This window comes from Rhinoraja longicauda, chromosome 7 (assembly GCF_053455715.1).
Source record: "Rhinoraja longicauda isolate Sanriku21f chromosome 7, sRhiLon1.1, whole genome shotgun sequence".
Lineage (NCBI taxonomy): Eukaryota > Metazoa > Chordata > Chondrichthyes > Rajiformes > Arhynchobatidae > Rhinoraja > Rhinoraja longicauda.
This window is the reverse complement of record NC_135959.1, coordinates 44,342,777-44,361,836: the sequence shown is the minus strand read 5'-3', so window position 1 is coordinate 44,361,836 and position 19,060 is coordinate 44,342,777. Positions and strand designations below refer to the sequence as shown.

At 41.6% G+C, this 19,060-nt stretch overlaps 1 protein-coding gene across 4 annotated transcripts in view; it reads left to right on the top strand.

Moving 5' to 3' along the window:
* nup58 (nucleoporin 58) overlaps nt 1-19,060 on the top strand; it is a 67,538-nt gene that overhangs the window by 38,689 nt on the left and 9,789 nt on the right. For 2 of the 4 annotated variants that reach the window (XM_078402414.1, XM_078402413.1), the window contains exons 15-16: nt 1,025-1,120; nt 10,313-11,452. In XM_078402414.1, coding sequence (XP_078258540.1) covers nt 1,025-1,120; nt 10,313-10,491 — 275 coding nt within the window. In that variant the 3' untranslated portion in view covers nt 10,492-11,452. Of the gene's footprint in view, nt 1-1,024; nt 1,121-10,312; nt 11,453-19,060 lie in introns of those variants that run through there. The other 2 variants (XR_013547471.1, XM_078402415.1) reach the window with 2 other exon arrangements.

Here is a 19,060-nt window from a genome sequence, read left to right as displayed (position 1 = left end):
TTTTTGGGCTGATTATCAATTAATGTGCAAATTTTCTTCTAATTGTTAGTAGTATGCAGAGACATATTCACATTATTTTGTAATGTGCGTTTTTACTTTGAAATGCACTAAAAGAGGCTTAACTGGTAATTTTGTGTACATTTTTTTTTAAACCCTATTTTTTTGACCCCCGCTGTACGTCTCAAGCAAGCACACGGCTCTTTTCCTCTTTTTTTACCTCGCTCACATGCCTGCTGCCTTCATACCATTGAAGTTCTAAAGGATTCAATAGTGTAGTCTTTGCTTTACTAAAGAATCCCAGTGTGCCCATCCAAATCGGTGTTAAGAAAAAAATATTCACCTTGGGGAAGGGGGGGGGGTATTTTTCTTTACTAATGTTGTCAGACAACATGATACTAAATTAAGAGCGGAAAATAGATTTTAGTGCAAATTTAAAAAGAAAATGATTATTTGACGTTGAAATCCTGTTTTGTAGTGCTCTCATGACTTTATTTTAAAAGAAAATCATGTTCAGAATTGCTTTGTTTTCTCAAATTCACACTTTTCTCTGTTAGTATCAATACAGTGTATGTAGTAATTATCAAAGGGACAAATACTTCACTTGGGCAATCAAGTTCCTCGTTAGTTTTGGCCTACTCTTTAGTACGTATGTGGTGCAGCAGATTTGCTGTACATTTTGTCACGTACAAGGAGATTACAAGGAAGCTTATTAAAGCTTTCTTTTTACTGGGAAATATTCTGGATAGAATCATACAGCATGAAACGGACCCTTTAGCCCAATTCATCCATGCCGACAATGATGCCCCATTCAATCTAGTCCCGTTTGGCCCATATCCCTCTCAACCTTTCCTATCCATGAATGAAAAGATGAAAGGATATTGTTATTATTTGCTCTGGCTACAATTTTTAATGGAATTTTGAAGCAAAATTTATTCCCATTTGGTTGCGTGTTGGAATTTTAATTTGTACGATTATAATGTTTCTAGCACACTGAATATTAAGTGCGTAGTACTTATTCTTGTAGGATTTGGAAATACTTCTGCCTTTGGAAGTAATACTTCAGGCAACGCCTCATTTGGATTTGGATCAGCCACTAAACCCTCAGGAAGCCTCAGTGCAGGTTTGTTGTAATTTTGTTTCTGTTAGTGGTAAAGAAGTGATTTCAGATAACTCGCAGCTGATATAGCAGAAATCTATTGGGTATTCAGACAGAGCTATAGAGTCATATACAACATGGAAACAGGACCTTTGGCCCAACTTGCCCACTCTGACCAACATGTCCCTTCTACAATAATCCCACCTGCTTGCATTTGGCCCATATCTCTTGAAACCGGTCCTTTCCATGTACCTGTTTAAATGTTTCTTACGCTTTGCGATGGTGCCTGCCTCAACTACCTCCTCGGGCAGCTCTTTTCATACAGCCATCAGCCTTTGTGTAAAAAAAAATAATGTTGGGTTCCTATTAATCCCCCCCCCCCCCTTCACCTTAAACCTATGTCCTCTGGTTCTCGATTCACCTACCCTGGGCAAGAGTCTCTGTGCATTTATCCAATCTATTCCTCTCATAATCTTGTACACCTTTATCAGACCAGATCCTCCTGTGCTCCAAGGAATAGAGTCCTAGCCTGCTCAATCTCTCCCTATAGCTCATGCCCTCCAGTCCTGGCAACATCCTCGTAAATCTTCTTTTAACCCTTTCCAGCTTGACATCTTTCCTATGACATGGTGCCCAAAACTGAACACAGTACTCTAAATTTGATCTCACCAATGTCTTATATAACTGCAACATAACTTCTTTACTCAATACCCTGACTGATGAAGGCCAATGTGCTGAAAAGCATTTTTGACCACCCTATCTACTTGTAACGCTACTTTCAAGGAACTATGTACCTGCATTCCAAGATCCCTTTACTCTACAACACTCCCCAGAGTCCTACCATTCACGGTGTAGGTCCTGCCCATGTTGGACTTCCCAAATTGCAACCTCACGTTTCTCTGTATTAAATTCCATCCACCATTGCTCAGCCCACCTGGCCAACTGATCAAGACCGCACTGCAATGATGTACTCGTACTCTAGATGTACTAATGAAAGACGTGAAAAATATATACCAAAGATCATCCTTTTACGTTGTTCATCTGCAGTTGTACTCTGCATTTTGATTGCTATTGATGTTGCATTGCATTGATGATAAATACACACATTTTCGCTTCAGTAGAATAGTATAATCTGAAAGATCTTGGCACAGTTTATATCATAAAGATGCCAATGCAAAATCTGAGATTCTGTCAGATGCAGGAGGCAAGATGTATGGCTCGTAGAAAATGCATTGCTTTGTCCATTTGGCAGGGTATTTATATAGAATTAGTAATCATAATCGTGCCAATGGTGGAGATGCTGGAGTTCTGGTTATCTGAATTACTTCATGGTTTTCTGGTGTTGTTTCAAATCCCTAACCATTGGCTTTTTCCAAACTACGCATTCAATTTCTGGACTTAGGTAAATGATATATGTATACTTTTACAAATATAACATATACAAGTGAAGATATAGTACATATATAACAGTTACACTCCGTCTGCCATGGCCTACGCGATCTCCCGGTTGTCAAACATTTTAACTCCCCTTCCCATTCCCATACTGACCTTCCTGTCCTGTGCCTCCTCCACTGTCCGTAGGGCCATGTGCAAATTGGAGGAACAGCACCTCATATTTGACTTGGGTAGTTTACAATCCAGCGGTATGAACGTTGATTTCTCTAATTTCCAGTAACTCCTGCATTCCCACCCCCACCCTACTAGTTTCACTGTTTGCATCCTTGTATTCCTCTCATTAGCACATCTTCCCCAGCCAACAAAGGGCCATTATGGACTCCACCCTTCCTGAGGTCATCTGTTAGTGGCCCTGATTTGTTCTGGCCTTTCCCGCCCCCAGTTTCCACACCCTTCCCACCTCTATCTTTCAGTCTGAAGAAGGGTTCCGAGCCGAAACGTCACCTATATCTTCTCTCCGGAGATGCTGCATGACCTGCTGAGTTACTCCTGCATTTTGTATCTATCTTCCATATATGAACTGGACAAGCAAAAGACTCATTTGTGTGTTTTCCTTAATTTGTTTTGGAATTAGGGCCAGTGCTTATGATGAATACTTTAACGGTAACTGATAACCAAAGACCCCGTTTCTTTGTTGCAATTTCTATCTAATCTCACTTAAGTGAGAATGAAATTCATATGGGTGTCCAAAATTAATGGAACCATTTACCATCATGCTTCACTGTTAGGAGTCATAGTTTCAGTTTATTCATAAAATGCTAGAGTAACTCAGCAGGTCAGGCAGCATCTCAGGAGAGAAGGAATGGGTGAGGTTTCGGGTCGAGACCCTTCTTCAGACTGATGTCAGGGGGGCGGGACAAAGGAAGGATATAGGTGGAGACAGGAAGACAGTGGGAGATCTGGGAAAGGGGAGGGGAAGAGAGGGACAGAGGAACTACCTAAAGTTGGAGAAGTCAATGTTCATACCACTGGGCTGCAAGCTGCCCGGGCGAAATATGAGGTGCTGTTCCTCCAATTTCCGGTGGGACTCACTGTGACACTGGAGGAGGCCCATGACAAAGGTCAGACTGGGAATGGGAGGGGGAGTTGAAGTGCTCAGCCACCGGGAGGTCAGATTAGTTAACGCGGACTGAGCGCAGGTGTTGAGCGAAGCGATCGCCGAGCCTGCGTTTGGTTTCGCCGATGTAAATAAGTTGACATCTGGAGCAGCGGATGCAATAGATGAGGTTGGAGGAGGTGCAGGTGAACCTCTGTCTCACCTGGAAAGACTGTTTGGGTCCTTGGATGGAGTTGAGGAGGGAGGTAAAGGTACAGGTGTTGCAACTCGTGCGGTTGCAGGGGAAAGTGGGGTGGTTTGGGTAGGAAGGGACGAGTGGACCAGGGAGTTAAGGAGGGAACGGTCTCTGCGGAACGCAGAAAGAGGAGGGGATGGGAAGATATGGCCAGTGGTGGGGTCCCGTTGTAGGTGATGGAAATGTTGGCAGATGATTTGTTGGATCCGCTGGCTGGTGGGGTGGAAGGTGAGAATGAGGGAGATTCTGTCCTTGTTACGTGTGGGGAGAGGGGGAGCAAGAGCGGAGCTGCGGGATGTAGAAGAGGCCCTAGGAAGAGCCTCATCTATGATGGAAGAGGGGAAGCCCTGTTTCAGCTCCGATAGTTTCAGTTTATCTCACTGAATCATATTTGTTGTCGAAAAAGTACTTTTTATGGAGTAGGAATACAAATAACACGGTATTTTCTTTGTGGTTGAGAGCCGTATAACGTGGACGCAGGCCCCTCGGCCCAACTTGCCCACACCGCCCAACATGCCCCATCTACACTAGTCCCACCTGCCTGCGTTTGGCCCATATCCCTCTAAACCTATCCTATCCATGTACCTGTCTAAACCTTTCTTAAATATTGCAATAGTAGCAGCCTCAACTACCTCCTCTGGCAGCTCATTCCATACACTCACTATTTTCGTAAAGGGTGCAGAGAGCAAAGTCATTTCGTTTAGTTGAGAAATGCATACAGAAACGGGCCCATCAGCCAAACATCCGACTGATATAATTCTGAAAAGCTAAAGAGAATATTATCCTCATAGTCTCCTCAGTTGGCATTTTAAACAGAATATTAGAAAAGAATGTTCTAAATTGGGTAGTAGTGACACAGCGGTAGAGTTGCTACCTTGCAGCTCCAGAGACCTGGGTTCGATCCTGATTACAGGTGCTGTCTACGGAGTTTTTACGTTCTCCCCGTGACCTGTGTGGATTTTCCCCGGGTGCTCCAGTTTCCTCCCACACTCCAAAAACGTACAGGTTTGTAGATTAATTGACTTTGCTAAAATTGTAAATTGTCCCTAATGTGTTAGTGTACGGGATGATCGCTGGTCGGCGCAGACTCGGTGGGCCGAAGGTTCTGTTTCCACCCTGTATCTCCAAACTAAACTAAAAAGCATTGAATCAAGGTGTCTGGTGTTGTTGGTCTGTGGTGATATTGGTGGTGGAAAGATTTAAAGAATCATTTAGGCATTGTTATTCATAGGAATAAATGATATGTAATGATAGCACATCTATCAAAACATTATTTTAACCACATCCGTATTAATGTTATAGTCTGGGACTTTTCATTATGTTGAAAATTTGAAGTTCTCAGATGTTATCCCTCATACATCTGATTTATGGCTGAACTCGTCATATTGTATCTAGCCTCCTGTTGAAGCTTGGCAGGTTAGTAGTAGCAGGCTTCAATGGAAACCCTCGGTTTAATAGAAAACTTTGCTTGTTTTTTATGGTTGAAAATCTGGAAGGCTCAATTGGTGAAACTGAGTGACTGGTGCACTTAGACTGCAAAATTGTTGTGCACTGTTCTGGAAACAACCTATCTTCCATGACTTTTCAATATTAAATAGCTATGAGGAGGAGTCCCTTACACACAAACTTAGTATTCAAAGTCATATGTTGCCATAATATATATATATTTTTAATCACTTATTTTCCATTAGAGTGTTATGTGGAAAGAAATCACCACCCTGAGGTGGTTTTTGTATATAGTTTTCAATTTGTACTAGAACTCTGAAACAAATGACAACTGTTAAAGCAATAAAACTCTAATTTCAAAAGTATCTTTACTGCCATTCTATAATATAACTGCAAAAATAATCATAGAACTTGGAACAGTACTCACAAGAACAGTTCTTTCAGCCTACAATGTTTTTTACTGAACATAATAACAAGACCATTTCTTATCTACCTGCACATAATCCATTCCCTACATATTCATGTGCCTATCCAAAATGCCACGATTGTATCTGCCTCTACCACAACGTGGATTGCAGGTATGCACCAGCCTGTTTTTTTTTTTAAACTTACCCTGAACTTTCCTTTAAACATTGCCCCTCTCTCCTTAAAGCTGTACCCTCTAGTACTTTTATTTCCATCTTGGTGGACTGTTTACCCTTTCTAGTGGCCAGAGATCCTAGGATGACGGAGGAACTGAAGGAGATTCACATTAGGCAGGAAATGGTGTTGGGTAGACTGATGGGACTGAAGGCTGATAAATCCCCAGGGCCTGATGGTCTGCATCCCAGGGTACTTAAGGAGGTGGCTCGAGAAATTGCGGACGCATTGGTGATCATTTTCCAATGTTCTGTAGATTCAGGATCAGTTCCTGTGGATTGGAGGGTAGCTAATGTTATCCCACTTTTTAAGAAAGGGGGGAGAGAAAAAACAGGAAATTATAGACCAGTTAGTCTGACATCAGTGGTGGGGAAGATGCTGGAGTCAATTATAAAAGACAAAATTGTGGAACATTTGGATAGCAGTAACAGGATCGTTCCGAGTCCGCATGGATTTACGAAGGAGAAATCATGCTTGACTAATCTTCTGGAATTTTTTGAGGATGTAACGGAAAGCCTTCGACAAGGTCCCACATAGGAGATTAGTGGGCAAAATTAGAGCACATGGTATTGGGGTTAGGGTACTGACATGGATAGAAAATTGGTTGGCAGACAGAAAGCAAAGAGTGGGGATAAATGGGTCCCTTTCAAAATGACAGGCAGTGACTAGTGGGGTACCACAAGGCTCGGTGCTGGGACCGCAGCTATTTACAATATACGTTAATGACTTGGATGAAGGGATTAAAAGTACCATTAGCAAATTTGCAGATGATACAAAGCTGGGTGGTAGTGTGAACTGTGAGGAAGATGCTATGAGATTGCAGGGTGACTTGGACATGTGTGAGTGGGCGGATGCATGGCAGATGCAGTTTAATGTGGATAAGTGTGAGGTTATCCACTTTGGTGGTAAGAATAGGAAGGCAGATTATTATCTGAATGGTGTCAAGTTAGGAAAAGGGGACGTACAACGAGATCTGGGTGTCCTAGTGCATCAGTCACTGAAAGGAAGCATGCAGGTAGAGCAGGCAGTGAAGAAAGCCAATGGAATGTTGGCCTTCATAACAAGAGGAGTTGAGTATAGGAGCAAAGAGGTCCTTCTAAAGTTGTACAGGGCCCTAGTGAGACCGCACCTGGAGTACTGTGTGCAGTTTTCTTCTCCAAATTTGAGGAAGGATATTCTTGCTATTGAGGGCGTGCAGTGTAGGTTTACTAGGTTAATTCCCAGAATGGCGGGACTGTCCTATGTTGAAAGACTGGAGCGGCTAGGCTTGTTACACTGAAATTTAGACGGATGAGAGGGGATCTTATCGAAACATATAAGATTATTAAGGGGTTGGACACGTTAGAGGTAGGAAACATGTTCCCAATGTTGGGGGAGTCCAGAACCAGGGGCCACAGTTTAAGAGTAAGGGGTAGGCCATTTAGAACGGAGATGAGGACAAACATTTTTAGTCAGAGAGTTGTAAATCTGTGGAATTCTCTGCCTCAGAAAGCAGTGGAGGCCAATTCTCTGAATGCATTCAAGAGAGAGCTTGATAGAGCTCTTAAGGATGACGGAGTCAGGGGGTATGGGGAGAAGGCAGGAATGGGGTACTGATTGAGAATGATCAGCCATGATCACATTGAATGGCGGTGCTGGCTCAAAGGGCCGAATGGCCTACTCCTGCACCTATTGTCTATTCTATGCATTTGATAATTTTATATATTTCTATCAAAATACAAAAGATAATTCCTTAAATTCCATTTTTTAAAATTATTCACCTTTTATTTTCTTCCTGTCTGCTCCCATCTAAAACTGGAAATATTTTGTAAAAATGTTTTGTTTTTCTTGGCTTAAAAACAGCACTTGTATACCTGTTTGTAGTTGATCATGAGGTAAATAAATGATACATAACAATGACGTATCACAGAATAGCTAAATTGTCTGTATTTATAGAATAAATATATGTGGTCATTGTAACTGAAAGCTAAGCTAATTGACTCCACTTGAAGCAGTAGCAGGCCAGGAAGAATAGAGTTATGTATAATGCATCAAGATTCATTTCTTCCTATTTTACCAGAGCTTTTTCAGTAGTCAATAAGCATTTTACCTATTCTAGAGCAAATATGTTAGGATTTCGTATAACATCTTTCCGGAATCTCTAAGTTTTATTCATTGTATTAAATCTGGATTATGCTCCTGACACTCATTAAACAAATGCCTTAAAACTAAAAAGTTCTTTTTTTTTAGAAATAGCTGTCAAATCAGCTTTGTCAAATGACATTGATTTTACTTTTGAATTTAGTCAGAAGTCACTAAATGTGCAGCATAATCATTTTTGTCATTGGAAATATTTATTTAGACACCCAGAAGATTTAGTGTTAAAACAGAAATTCCGGTGTTCTTGGCAAAATTAGCTGGTCCATTTACCATCGAGCTTCACTGTTTAGGAATCATATCTCAATGAATAGCATTTATTGTTTTGAAAGAGTACTTTTTATGGCTGGCAACGCAAATAACACTTGTTGTTTTCTTTATGTTTATGAGCAAAGATGTTTAGTTTAGAGATACAGCATGGATTCAGGCCCTTTGACCCACCAAGTCCACGCCAACCATCACCTGTTCACACTAGTTCTATGTTATCCCACTTTCACATCCACTCCACACTTTAGGGGCAATTTACAGAGGGTAATCAACCTAAAGACCCACACATCTTTGCAGTCACAGGGAGCACGTGCAAACTCCACACGGACAACACGTGACGTCAGGATCGACCCCTGGTCTCTGTCGACGGCAGCTGTGCCACTGTGTGCCGCCCAAACTGATCCAATTTGATTTTTGTGGACAACAGTTGCATGAGTTTATACAAAGCTAACCAGTTACAACTAATGTTGTGATTTTAACATATTTTTAGTTTTGTTTTTTAATTAGGATTTTTGTCACATAGTTTTGTTTTTTTTCTGGTCACCTGCTGTTGCCTATCATTGGTCTTATTTGGAGGAAGTTTACCTAGTCAGTATGAGTGATGAAAATTGAAAATCCACATGGAGCTGTGTTTATTTTGTAAGAATGATACACACCCAGATGAGTCAAATGCTTTAACCCGAGTGTCATGGCGAATTAGTGATACCACTATCTGTGTGTGAGAACCATTTTCTTTTACAAATATCACAATGATTATTTACTGGTTTTAATATTACTTTCCTGTTTTTTAAAATTTCAGTTATTTTCATTTAGGGAAATTAATTGTGCGCATAAGAGACTTCGTTTATCTGATTATGTAAACTGTCGTTTATTTTCTTGCAGTGGTGTGTGATTTAGAGCCATAGTCTCACAGCATGGAAGCAGGACATTTGCCCAACTTCCCCACGCCGGCCAACATGTCCCATGTACACTAGTCCCACTTGCCTGCATTTGGCCCATACCTGTCTAAATGTTTCTTGAACTTTGCGATTGTACCTGCTTTAACTACCTCCTCCGGCAGCTCATTCTATACACCCACCATTCTTTGTGTGAAGAAATTACCCCTCTGATTCTTATTAAATCTTCCCCCCTCACCTTGAACCTATGTCCTCTGGTTCCCGATTCCCCAACTCTGGGCAAAGGACTGTGTGTATACCCGATCTATTCCTCATGTTTTTGTACACAATGACTTTTCTCTTGGTCAATTTCCCTCTGGCATTATCATCGCCCAACTCTAGGTACTTATAAATACTTGAAAATAATATTCTACCATCCTCCTCTTGAAACAAAGCCACCCACAAATGATATTTATGCATAATCTAAGGGTGCTGAAAATGTAATTGACATCAATATGTATTACTTTCAAAATTTAATGGTTAAAATCACACAAAAAGTTCCTTCCTTCTTGGTTTTAACAAATTTATTCAACCCATTTATTTTGAGTTAATTAAATAATGAATGCATTTTACTATTCTTCAGATTAATTTCGAACTCTTAAGAGGCGAGTAAATGATTAGAAATGCACTCTTAATATTTGGAATGAATCTCGGTGCGAAAATTGCAGTGACGTGCTGTCTAATTTGAGATCTTGCACTGAAGACTATTTGTTCAAAAAGTTGTCCAAAAACTGGATTTAAAGGAATAATTTAATGCAATATGGTGCTGATAGTTTTAAAAATGACACAACTTATGAACTGTTATTGCTGTCCAAAAAGAAATATTTTGGGCATTTGAACTCTTAAATTCGTTTGTGTAATATGGAGAGAAAGCATATCTGACTGCTTTTATTTTATTTTAAAAACGCCTCGCCAGTTCTATAACAAGAGTGCATTCAACACAGGGGTGTTATTTTTGCTACTTATATAAGCCTGCAATTTGGGAAAACGGATGCAAGGAAGTTTTTTTATGAGTAGTTTTTGTTTTTTTTATTTTCATGTACAAGGTTTTGGCAGCTCAACTACAACTGGATTTAACTTCAATAACCCTGGGATCACAGCGTCTGCTGGTCTGACCTTTGGTGTGTCCAATCCTTCAACATCAGGTCTTAGCAGCAATCTTGTAGGGGCACAGCTCCTACAACTGAAGAAACCACCAGCCGGTAACAAGCGGGGCAAAAGATAGAGAATTATTCTTTTGGGCAGGGCCACATATTTCTTAAATTAGGCATGATTCATGGTTCTGTGTCCCAAATATGTTTTTTAACAGTTGTAGATAGAAATCTACCACCAAATAGAATGTTTATATTTGACCAGGCGAGCTTTAATCAGAAATTCCTCATTTTCCAGAAGGAGTCTGATATCAATGAGTTTTCACAGTGAAGATTATATTTTTGAAAGTAACGCAAGATGGATTGTGTACCTAGCTAATTTCATATATACAAAGCTTAAACGAGGAGTGTATCAGGTGTTTTCTATGTTAGTAATTGGTCACATACCTATTGAAGATCAACTGCTATGTAAGTGAATTTGAACCATGAGTTTTGCAGGCGACTGCCTCACTGAGAAATGGAAATTATTTCTGTTAAGTCGGTAACATGCGTGTTTTAAATATGGAAATTCACAGCGATCATAGCCTTTAAACATTGCACTTTTTATACAGTAGGTACTGCCCAATATGTGTCTTTGTAGTCAGAAAGTTAGGTTGTCATACCTTTGCGTTGTGAAGGTACCATGGTTGAGAGATTTGGTGGTGGTGACTTTCCTTTAATATATAGTTAATGTCTATTTTTGTAAGGTTGGAGGAAACTCCGCTCGGATGCCTTTATTAGTGAGGGAGGAAGTGAGAGATGTTGAGTTGGATGGGATTGTTAGCGGATGTCACTGTTGTCCTGAATCTCACTGTGTTTTTGTGCATGAGATGCTGCTGTGTGCAGGCTTAATTTGGAATTTACTTACAATGACTTTTCAAGGCCAGATTTGTTTTCTGAATTGTTTTCTTCGTGACCACCAAGTTATTTACGTCTGTTTGTTTCAAAACTAGTAAAATGGAAACGTATATGACAAATGTATTTGAACTTTGTTGTGAAGTCTTGAATTAGAAGAAAATGCAATTGTATTTGGAGAAAATTGTTAATTTTGTTAAAATAAAGCAACTTCCACAAGCTTTGTTATTCTGTATGTTTCTAATGAGACCTACGTCTATGACTTGCAACACGGGATCTGTTTCTTAGACACACATTAACAGTAATATAACAATGGACTTGTACAGAAGATACACACAAAATGCTGGAGTAACCCAGCGGGGTCAGACAGCATCTCTGGAGAAAAAGGATGGTGACGTTTTAGGTCGGGACCCTTTTTCAGACGTCCTCACCTGAAACATCACCCGTCCTTTTTCTCCAGAGATGCTTCCTGACCCGCTGAGTTACTCCAGCACTTCATGTCTATCTTTGGTAGACAGCAGCATCTACAGTTCCTTTCCACACAACTTGCACAAGTAGCCCACGCACAAGTTTTAAAGAAAAAAGTGACTCTATAGGTTATTTAGTCCGTTTATCAAAACTCCAGTACATTTTTTTCCCATTGTGACATAGACATAGAAAATATGTGCAGGAGTAGGCCATTCGGCCCTTCGAGCCAGTACAGCCATTCAATATGATCATGGCTGATCATCCAAAATTAATACCCCGTTCCTGCTTTATCCCCATTTCCCTTGACTCCGTTAGCCCTGAGAGCTATATCTAACTCTTGAAAACATCCAGTGAATTGGCCTCCATTACCTTCTGTGGCAGAGAATTCCACAGATTCACAACTCTGTGGGTGAAAAAGTTTTTCCTCATCTCAGTTCTAAATGGCCTGCGTCTTATCCCTAAACTGTGACCCCTGGTTCTGGACTCCCCCAACATGTGGATCATTTTTCCTGCATTTTTTCTGCATCTAGCCTGTCCAATCCCTTAAGAATTTTATATGTTTCTGTCAGATCCCCTCTCATCCTTCTAAATTCCAGTGAATATAAGCCCAGGGTCCATTCTTTCATCAAATGCCAGTCCCGCAATCCCTAGTGAACCTGGTGAATCTACACTGCACTCCCTCAATAGCAAGAATGTTCTTCCTCAAATTAGGAGACCAAAAATGTCTTTAAATATCTTTCTTCCCTGAAGAAACAAAAATGTGTCTTATACGACACTTCAAAATTATTTCAATTATGGTGCTTGTCCCTCTGAGAATGAAACAACCCAATATTTATTTGGCACTTTATATTAAAACAAATTGACATTGGCATTTTCCCCTCCATAGAACACTTACTTTGTTGAACATAGATAAGCGACATTTTGTTTCTTCAGATAAGAGTCTGAAGAAAGATTCTGACACAAAATGACATTTCGGGTCGAGTCCCTTCTTCAGAGGTCTGAGGAAGGGTCTCGACCCAAAACATCACCTATTCCTTTTCTCCAGAGGTGCTTCCTGATCCACTGCGTTACTCCAGCATTTTGTGTCTATCTTTGGTGTAAACCAGCATCTGCTGTTCCTTCCTACACAGTCTGAAGAAGGGTCTCGACCCGAAACGTCACCCATTCCTTCTCTCCCGAGATGCTGCCTGACCTGCTGAGTTACTCCAGCATTTTGTGAATAAATCCTTCCTACACATCTCTACAGATGCTACCTGACCTGCAGAGTTACTCCAGCACTTTGTGTCCTTATGTATAAATTAGTATCTGCAGTTCCTTGTTTCTAGAATTGCCCTATACTGTAACACTAAATGGAAAATTAAATTTAATTGCATCTTAACCTAGCTTGCCCATTGTGAAAAGGGCTAAAATCCTGAATTTTAAGTAACAGACTAGACCAAATAGACCCGTTGGGCCCAAACCTCTCCTGCATTGGTGCAGCTCCCTCCCCCTCCCCACTCCCCCCTCCACTCCCCTCCCTTCACTCCCCTCCCCCCCTACTCCATCCCACTCAACCCTCCCTCATCCTCCCTCCTTCCCCCTCCCTCCACCCGCCTCCCTCCCTAGGAGATAGATTTAAACTTTAAAATGTGAATAAAAAATATAACACCGATCTCAATGAAACGTCTTCCATTAGCACCGAGGAGACGACAGTGAGTAAGGTGGGCCTAAAACTGTCACGCCATCGTGTACCGTTTTGGCTGTAGTTCAGAAACAAACAAACAAACAAGAGTTTTAGTATATAGATTCTATACATTTCCTGTCATATGTAGCTTTTGCATTAACTGTAGTAATGATAGATATGAGTAAGCAGATTAGAAATATAGAAAATAGGTGCAGGAGTAGGCCATTTGGCCCTTCGAGCCTGCACGCCATTCAATATGATCATGGCTGATCATCCAACTCAGTATCCTGTACCTGCCTTCTCTCCATACCCCCTGATCCCTTTAGCCACAAGGGCCACATCTAACTCCCTCTTAAATATAGCCAATGAACAGGCCTCAACTACCTTCTGTGGCAGAGAATTCCACAGATTCACCACTCTGTGTGAAAAAAAACTTTCTCATCTCGGTCCTAAAAGACTTCCCCCTTTTCCTTAAACTGTGAGCCCTTGTTCTGGACTCCCCCAACATCAGGAACAATCTTCCTGCATCTAGCCTGACCAACCCCTTAAGAATTTTGTAAGTTTCTATAAGATCCCCCCTCAATCTTCTAAATGCCCCAGTTTGGCCCATATCCCTCTAAACCTTTCCTGTCCCTGTTCCTGTCTGAAGGTCTTTTAAAAGTTGCTCTGTTGCTTCAAATACCTCTTCTGGCAGCTCATTCCATATACCCACCATCCTGTGTGTGAAGAAGTGGCCTCTCAGGTTCATTTTAAATCTTTCTCCCCTCACCTTAACTCGTGCCCCACGTCCTCCTGTACTGCAAAGAATAAAGTCAACTTGCTCAACCTCTCCTTGTAGCTCAGGCCCTCAAGTCCTGGCAACATCCTCGTAAATTTGCACCCTTTCCAACATAACAGGATCCTTTCTGTAACAGTGCAACCAAAACGGAACACAATACTCCAAATGTGACTTCACCAGCACCTTGTATAACTGTAACATAACATCCTAAATTCTATATTTAATACCCTGACTGATGAAGGCCAATGTACTAAAAGCCTTCTTGACCACCCTATCTAACTGCGATGCACTTTGAAGGAACTATGTGTTTGCACTCTCTCTGCTCAAAAACCCTCCCCACATCCCTGCCATTCATTGTGAAGGTCCTACCTGGTTAGACTATCCAAAATGCAACACCTCATACTTATCAGCCTTAAACTCCATTAACCATTCCTGAGCCCACGCCCAATTGATCGAGGTACTGCTATAATTTTTGATAACCGTCTTTGCTATCTACGATACCGCCCACTTTAGTGGCATCTTCATATATACCAACCATGCCTTCAACATTCTCATCCAAATCGTTGAGATAAATCACAAATAGCAATGGGCCCAGCACCATCACTAGTCACAGGCCTCCAGTCCAAAAAACAACCTTCCAACCAGGGCACCTGCAATTTCGTCTCTAGCTTCCCAAGTTGTCCTTCGATATTTCTGGTCAGGCCCAGGAGATTTATCCACTTCCAAACATCTTAGGACTTCCAGCACCTCCTCAACCATAATACAGACTGTCCTCAAGACATCTCCATTAACTGTCCCAAGTTCCCTAATCCTCGTGTCTTTCTCTGTGGTAAAAACAAAGGAGAAATATTCATTGAGGACCTCGCCGTTCTGTGGCTCCACACAGCGCTGAACACTTTAGTTTCTGAGGGGCCCTATTCTCTCTCTAGTTACCCTCTTTCCCTTAAGATACTTAAAAAATCTCTTTGGATCTTCCTTAATATTATCTGTGGAGCTATCTCCTGACCACTTTTTATTTCCTCAAGTATGCTCCTCAGTCCCAAAACTCTTCCAGAAATACACGATCCAGCTGCCTATACCAGTCCCATGCCTCCTTTTTCCTGATTAGTGCCTCCATTTTTCTTGTTATCCAAGCTGCCTTACTCTCATTTGCCTTGCCCTTCACTCTAACAGGAACATGCATGCCCTGAACTCTTGTCATCACACTTTTAAAAGCATCCCAGTTTCTGGATGTTCCTTTGCCCACAAACAACTTACCCCAATCAACTTTAGCCCCAATCAACTTACCCCAATCAACTGTCTCATAGCATCATAATTGGACTTGCCCCAATTCAGAATTTTAACTTGTGGACCTGCTTGTCTTTATCTATAGCTGGTTTGAAGCTAATATAAATGTGGTTGTTGGTCTCAAAACGCTTGCCCACAAAGACTTCAGTCACTTGCCTTTCCCAATTTCCTAAGAGTAGATCATGCTTTGCCGCTTCTACCCTGAGGAAACTTTCCTGAACACATTTGACAAATTCCACCCTGTCTAAGCCCTTGGAACTATGACAGTCCCAGTCTATATTGGGAAAGTTAAAATCCCCTACTATGACAACCTGATTAGTCTTGAAGCTGCCTGCAATCACTGGCATATTTGTTCTAATTCTGTTGTCTATTTGGGGGCCTGTAGTACACTCCCAAAAAGTTGTTCATCCTTTTTTTATTTGTCAACACTACCCATGTAATTTCACTGGGCGAACCATCAGTAATGTCATCTTGGACTATTGCTGTGACATTCTTCTTAATCAATAAAGCAACATCCCCTCCACTATCTTTCCTATGGCACTTCTACCCTGGAACATTTGGCTGCCCGTCCTGTCTCTCTCTTAGCCAGGTTTTTGTGACTGCTACAACGTCCCTGTCGCACATACCTATCCATGCCTTGAGTTCATCTCAGCCTTATCTGTCAGGCCTCCCGCATTAAAATAAATGCAATTCAATCAAATAGTCCTTCCTTGCTCCTTGCCATGCTTCTGCCTATTCTGTCCACTGAACTTTCTTTCATCGCCTTCCATTCTGACTTCTAGCCTCTAACCTGCCCTGGTCCTGCATTGGATCCCATTCCCTTGCCAATCGAGTTCAAACTTCCTGATTAAACACCTCATTTATATACCTTGATTAAATGTGTTCTTGCCTTCCCTTGTCCCAGAGAAAACAACCTGCCTGGTTAAAAACCTCCCTCTAACTGAAATTCTCAACTCTAAGTAGGATAGTGTTAGTGTACAGCATAAGCGCTGGTCGATGCCCTTACTGTGATGGCCTGAATTCTCACAAAGTAGCCATTTATACTATCAGGTATGACCTTTACTGTTCTTGTGTTCTGTGCAATCAATAAAAGCAAATATTCCCCAAACCTTCTTAACCACTTCATCCACCTGCCCTGCTCCTTAAGTACATGTGCTCTTTGTTCCTCTATATTTCCCTATAGCTGCCATGTATATTGTGTAGGAAGGAACTGCAGATGCTGGTTTACACTGAAGATGAACACCAAAAGCTGGAGTAACTCAGCGGGTCAGGCAGCATCTCTGGAGAGAAGAAATAGGTGACATTTCAGGTCAAGACCCTTCTTCAGACTGAGTCAGGCGAGAAGGAAACTAGAGGTATGAAAAGGGACAGAACAAATGAATGATATTCTCTTGTTTGCCTTTTCTAAATGAATTACCTCACTCTTCTCTTGTCATTATCTTTTCTTTTTGGTCCACCTGCTCCATTTATTGATTTGTAGATCTCAATTATCCGCACGGCCAATTTGATATAATTTGCACTTCACCTTTTCCCCCAACATTCGTCCAAATGATGGACAAATGCCATGAAAAGCCAGAAACCTGTTATTAAATTCCCCAGAATTTAACTACTTACACCTGCCTTCTTGTTAAAGCACCATTATCCTGTTTCTGTTTAAACCATTGTTGGATCCCTTTGATTCCATGAAGTTTTAATTTTCTCATTCATGTTAGACTAATTTTAACATCCATGTCGATGATATCAAATGAACTAATCTCACCAAACTTCTTACCTCCTCAATTGTTAAACAGCTTTGAACTTTCTTTTAACAAATTTATGCCCAATTTTCCAGATTAAACTTTCTAATGCCTTTCTAATTGGAGAATAATGTTGTTCCTCAGAATTTATTCCAAGTAATTGGTCTTCATTGCCTGACGAACTAGCCCGCATTACCTGGTCTATCTTTTTCTCTCTTTTGAAACAGCAATACCATACCAGCAGCCTTCCATTACTAAACACTAGGGACCGCACCCTCTACAGTGGCACAGCGGTAGAGTTGTTGCCTTACAGTGCCAGAGACCCGAGTTCAATCCTGACTACCGGTGCTGTCTGTAACATAGTTTGTACGTTCTTCCTGTGACCTGCATGGGTTTTCCCCGGGTGCTCTGGTTTCCTCCCACATTCAAAAGGCATGCAGGTTTGTGGGTTAATTTTTTTCTGTAAAATTGATAAAACTGTCCCTAGTGTGTAGGATAGTGTTTTTGTGCAGGGATCGCTGGTTGGGACGGACTCAGTGGGCAGAAGGGCCTGTTTCCCTGCTGGATAATTAAACTAAACACTGCGTTCTGTAATAATGGTCAGGACTTTCTTTGCTCTTAAATAGAATGGTGTATGTTTTATCTAGATTTGTGGTTTTGTAAGAACACAAGAAATAAGAGCAGGGGTAGGCCACACTGTGCACTGCGCCTGCCCCACCATTCAATAACATTACCGCTGATCTGATCTTCACCCTCAACTCGATTTACCGCCCCTTCCCCAAAACTCTGTACTCCAACAACTTAACTGCCTCAGCCATAAATACCCTTAATGTCTCAACATCCATCGCCCTCTGAGGTGGAAAATTCCAATGATTGACTTACCTCAGAGAAAGTATTCTTCATCTAGGGAGGCACAGAAGTGCAACGGTAAAGCTGCTGCCTCAGCGCCGGAGACCCTGATCTGATCCTGACTACGGGTGTTGTCTGTGTGGACTTTGTACGTTCTCACTGTGACCACGTGGGTTTTCTCCGGATGCTTCGGCTTCCGCCCACATCCCGAAGATGTGCAGATTTTTAGTTTACCAGGCTATCGTCAATTGCCCCTAGTGTGTAGGATGTGGAAGTGTGATAACATAGAACTAGTATATGGGTGATCAATGGTCTCAATGGACTCAATGGATCGAAGGGTGAGACTCGTCCTTGATTGTGCTGCTGGCCTTGCTGAAGCAGCGTGAAGTGCAGATGGAGAAAATGAAAGGGAAGCTGGAAAGAGTGCAGAGAAGATTTATGAAGATGTTGCCAGGACTTGGGGGCCTGAGCCATAGGGAGAGGTTGGGCAAACTTCCCATGGATAGAAGGGTTGAATATTGGAGACATGGATTTAAGGTGAAGGTACAACAGAACAAGGAAAGACATGTGGAATATAGAAAACATAGAAAATCGGTGCAGTAGGCCATTTGGCCCTTTGAGCCAGCACCGCCATTCAATATAATCATGGCTGATCATTCAGAATCAGCCTTTCAGATCTCAGAATCCAGAATATCTTTTCAGTTAGAGAGTAATCTCAAATTCACTGGCTGATATCAGCAGGTCCAAACCTTGTTTTAAAAACAAAATGAGATACATATATTAGATGAAATAAAACCCATTGTTACGGGTAACTAGGCAGTAGGTCTTATTAGATCTCTCCTGGGAGGCTGGTGGAGGTTTCACAGGCCTTTTTTAGTGATGTAATGATTCTATAGGCAGTACAGGGCGACGTGGTGGTGCAGCTGGTGGAGCTGCTGCCTCACAGCACCAGAGACCTGGGTTTGATCCTGACCTCGGGTGTTGGCTATTTGGGAGTTTGCATGCTCTCCCTGTGACCCTGAGTTTCC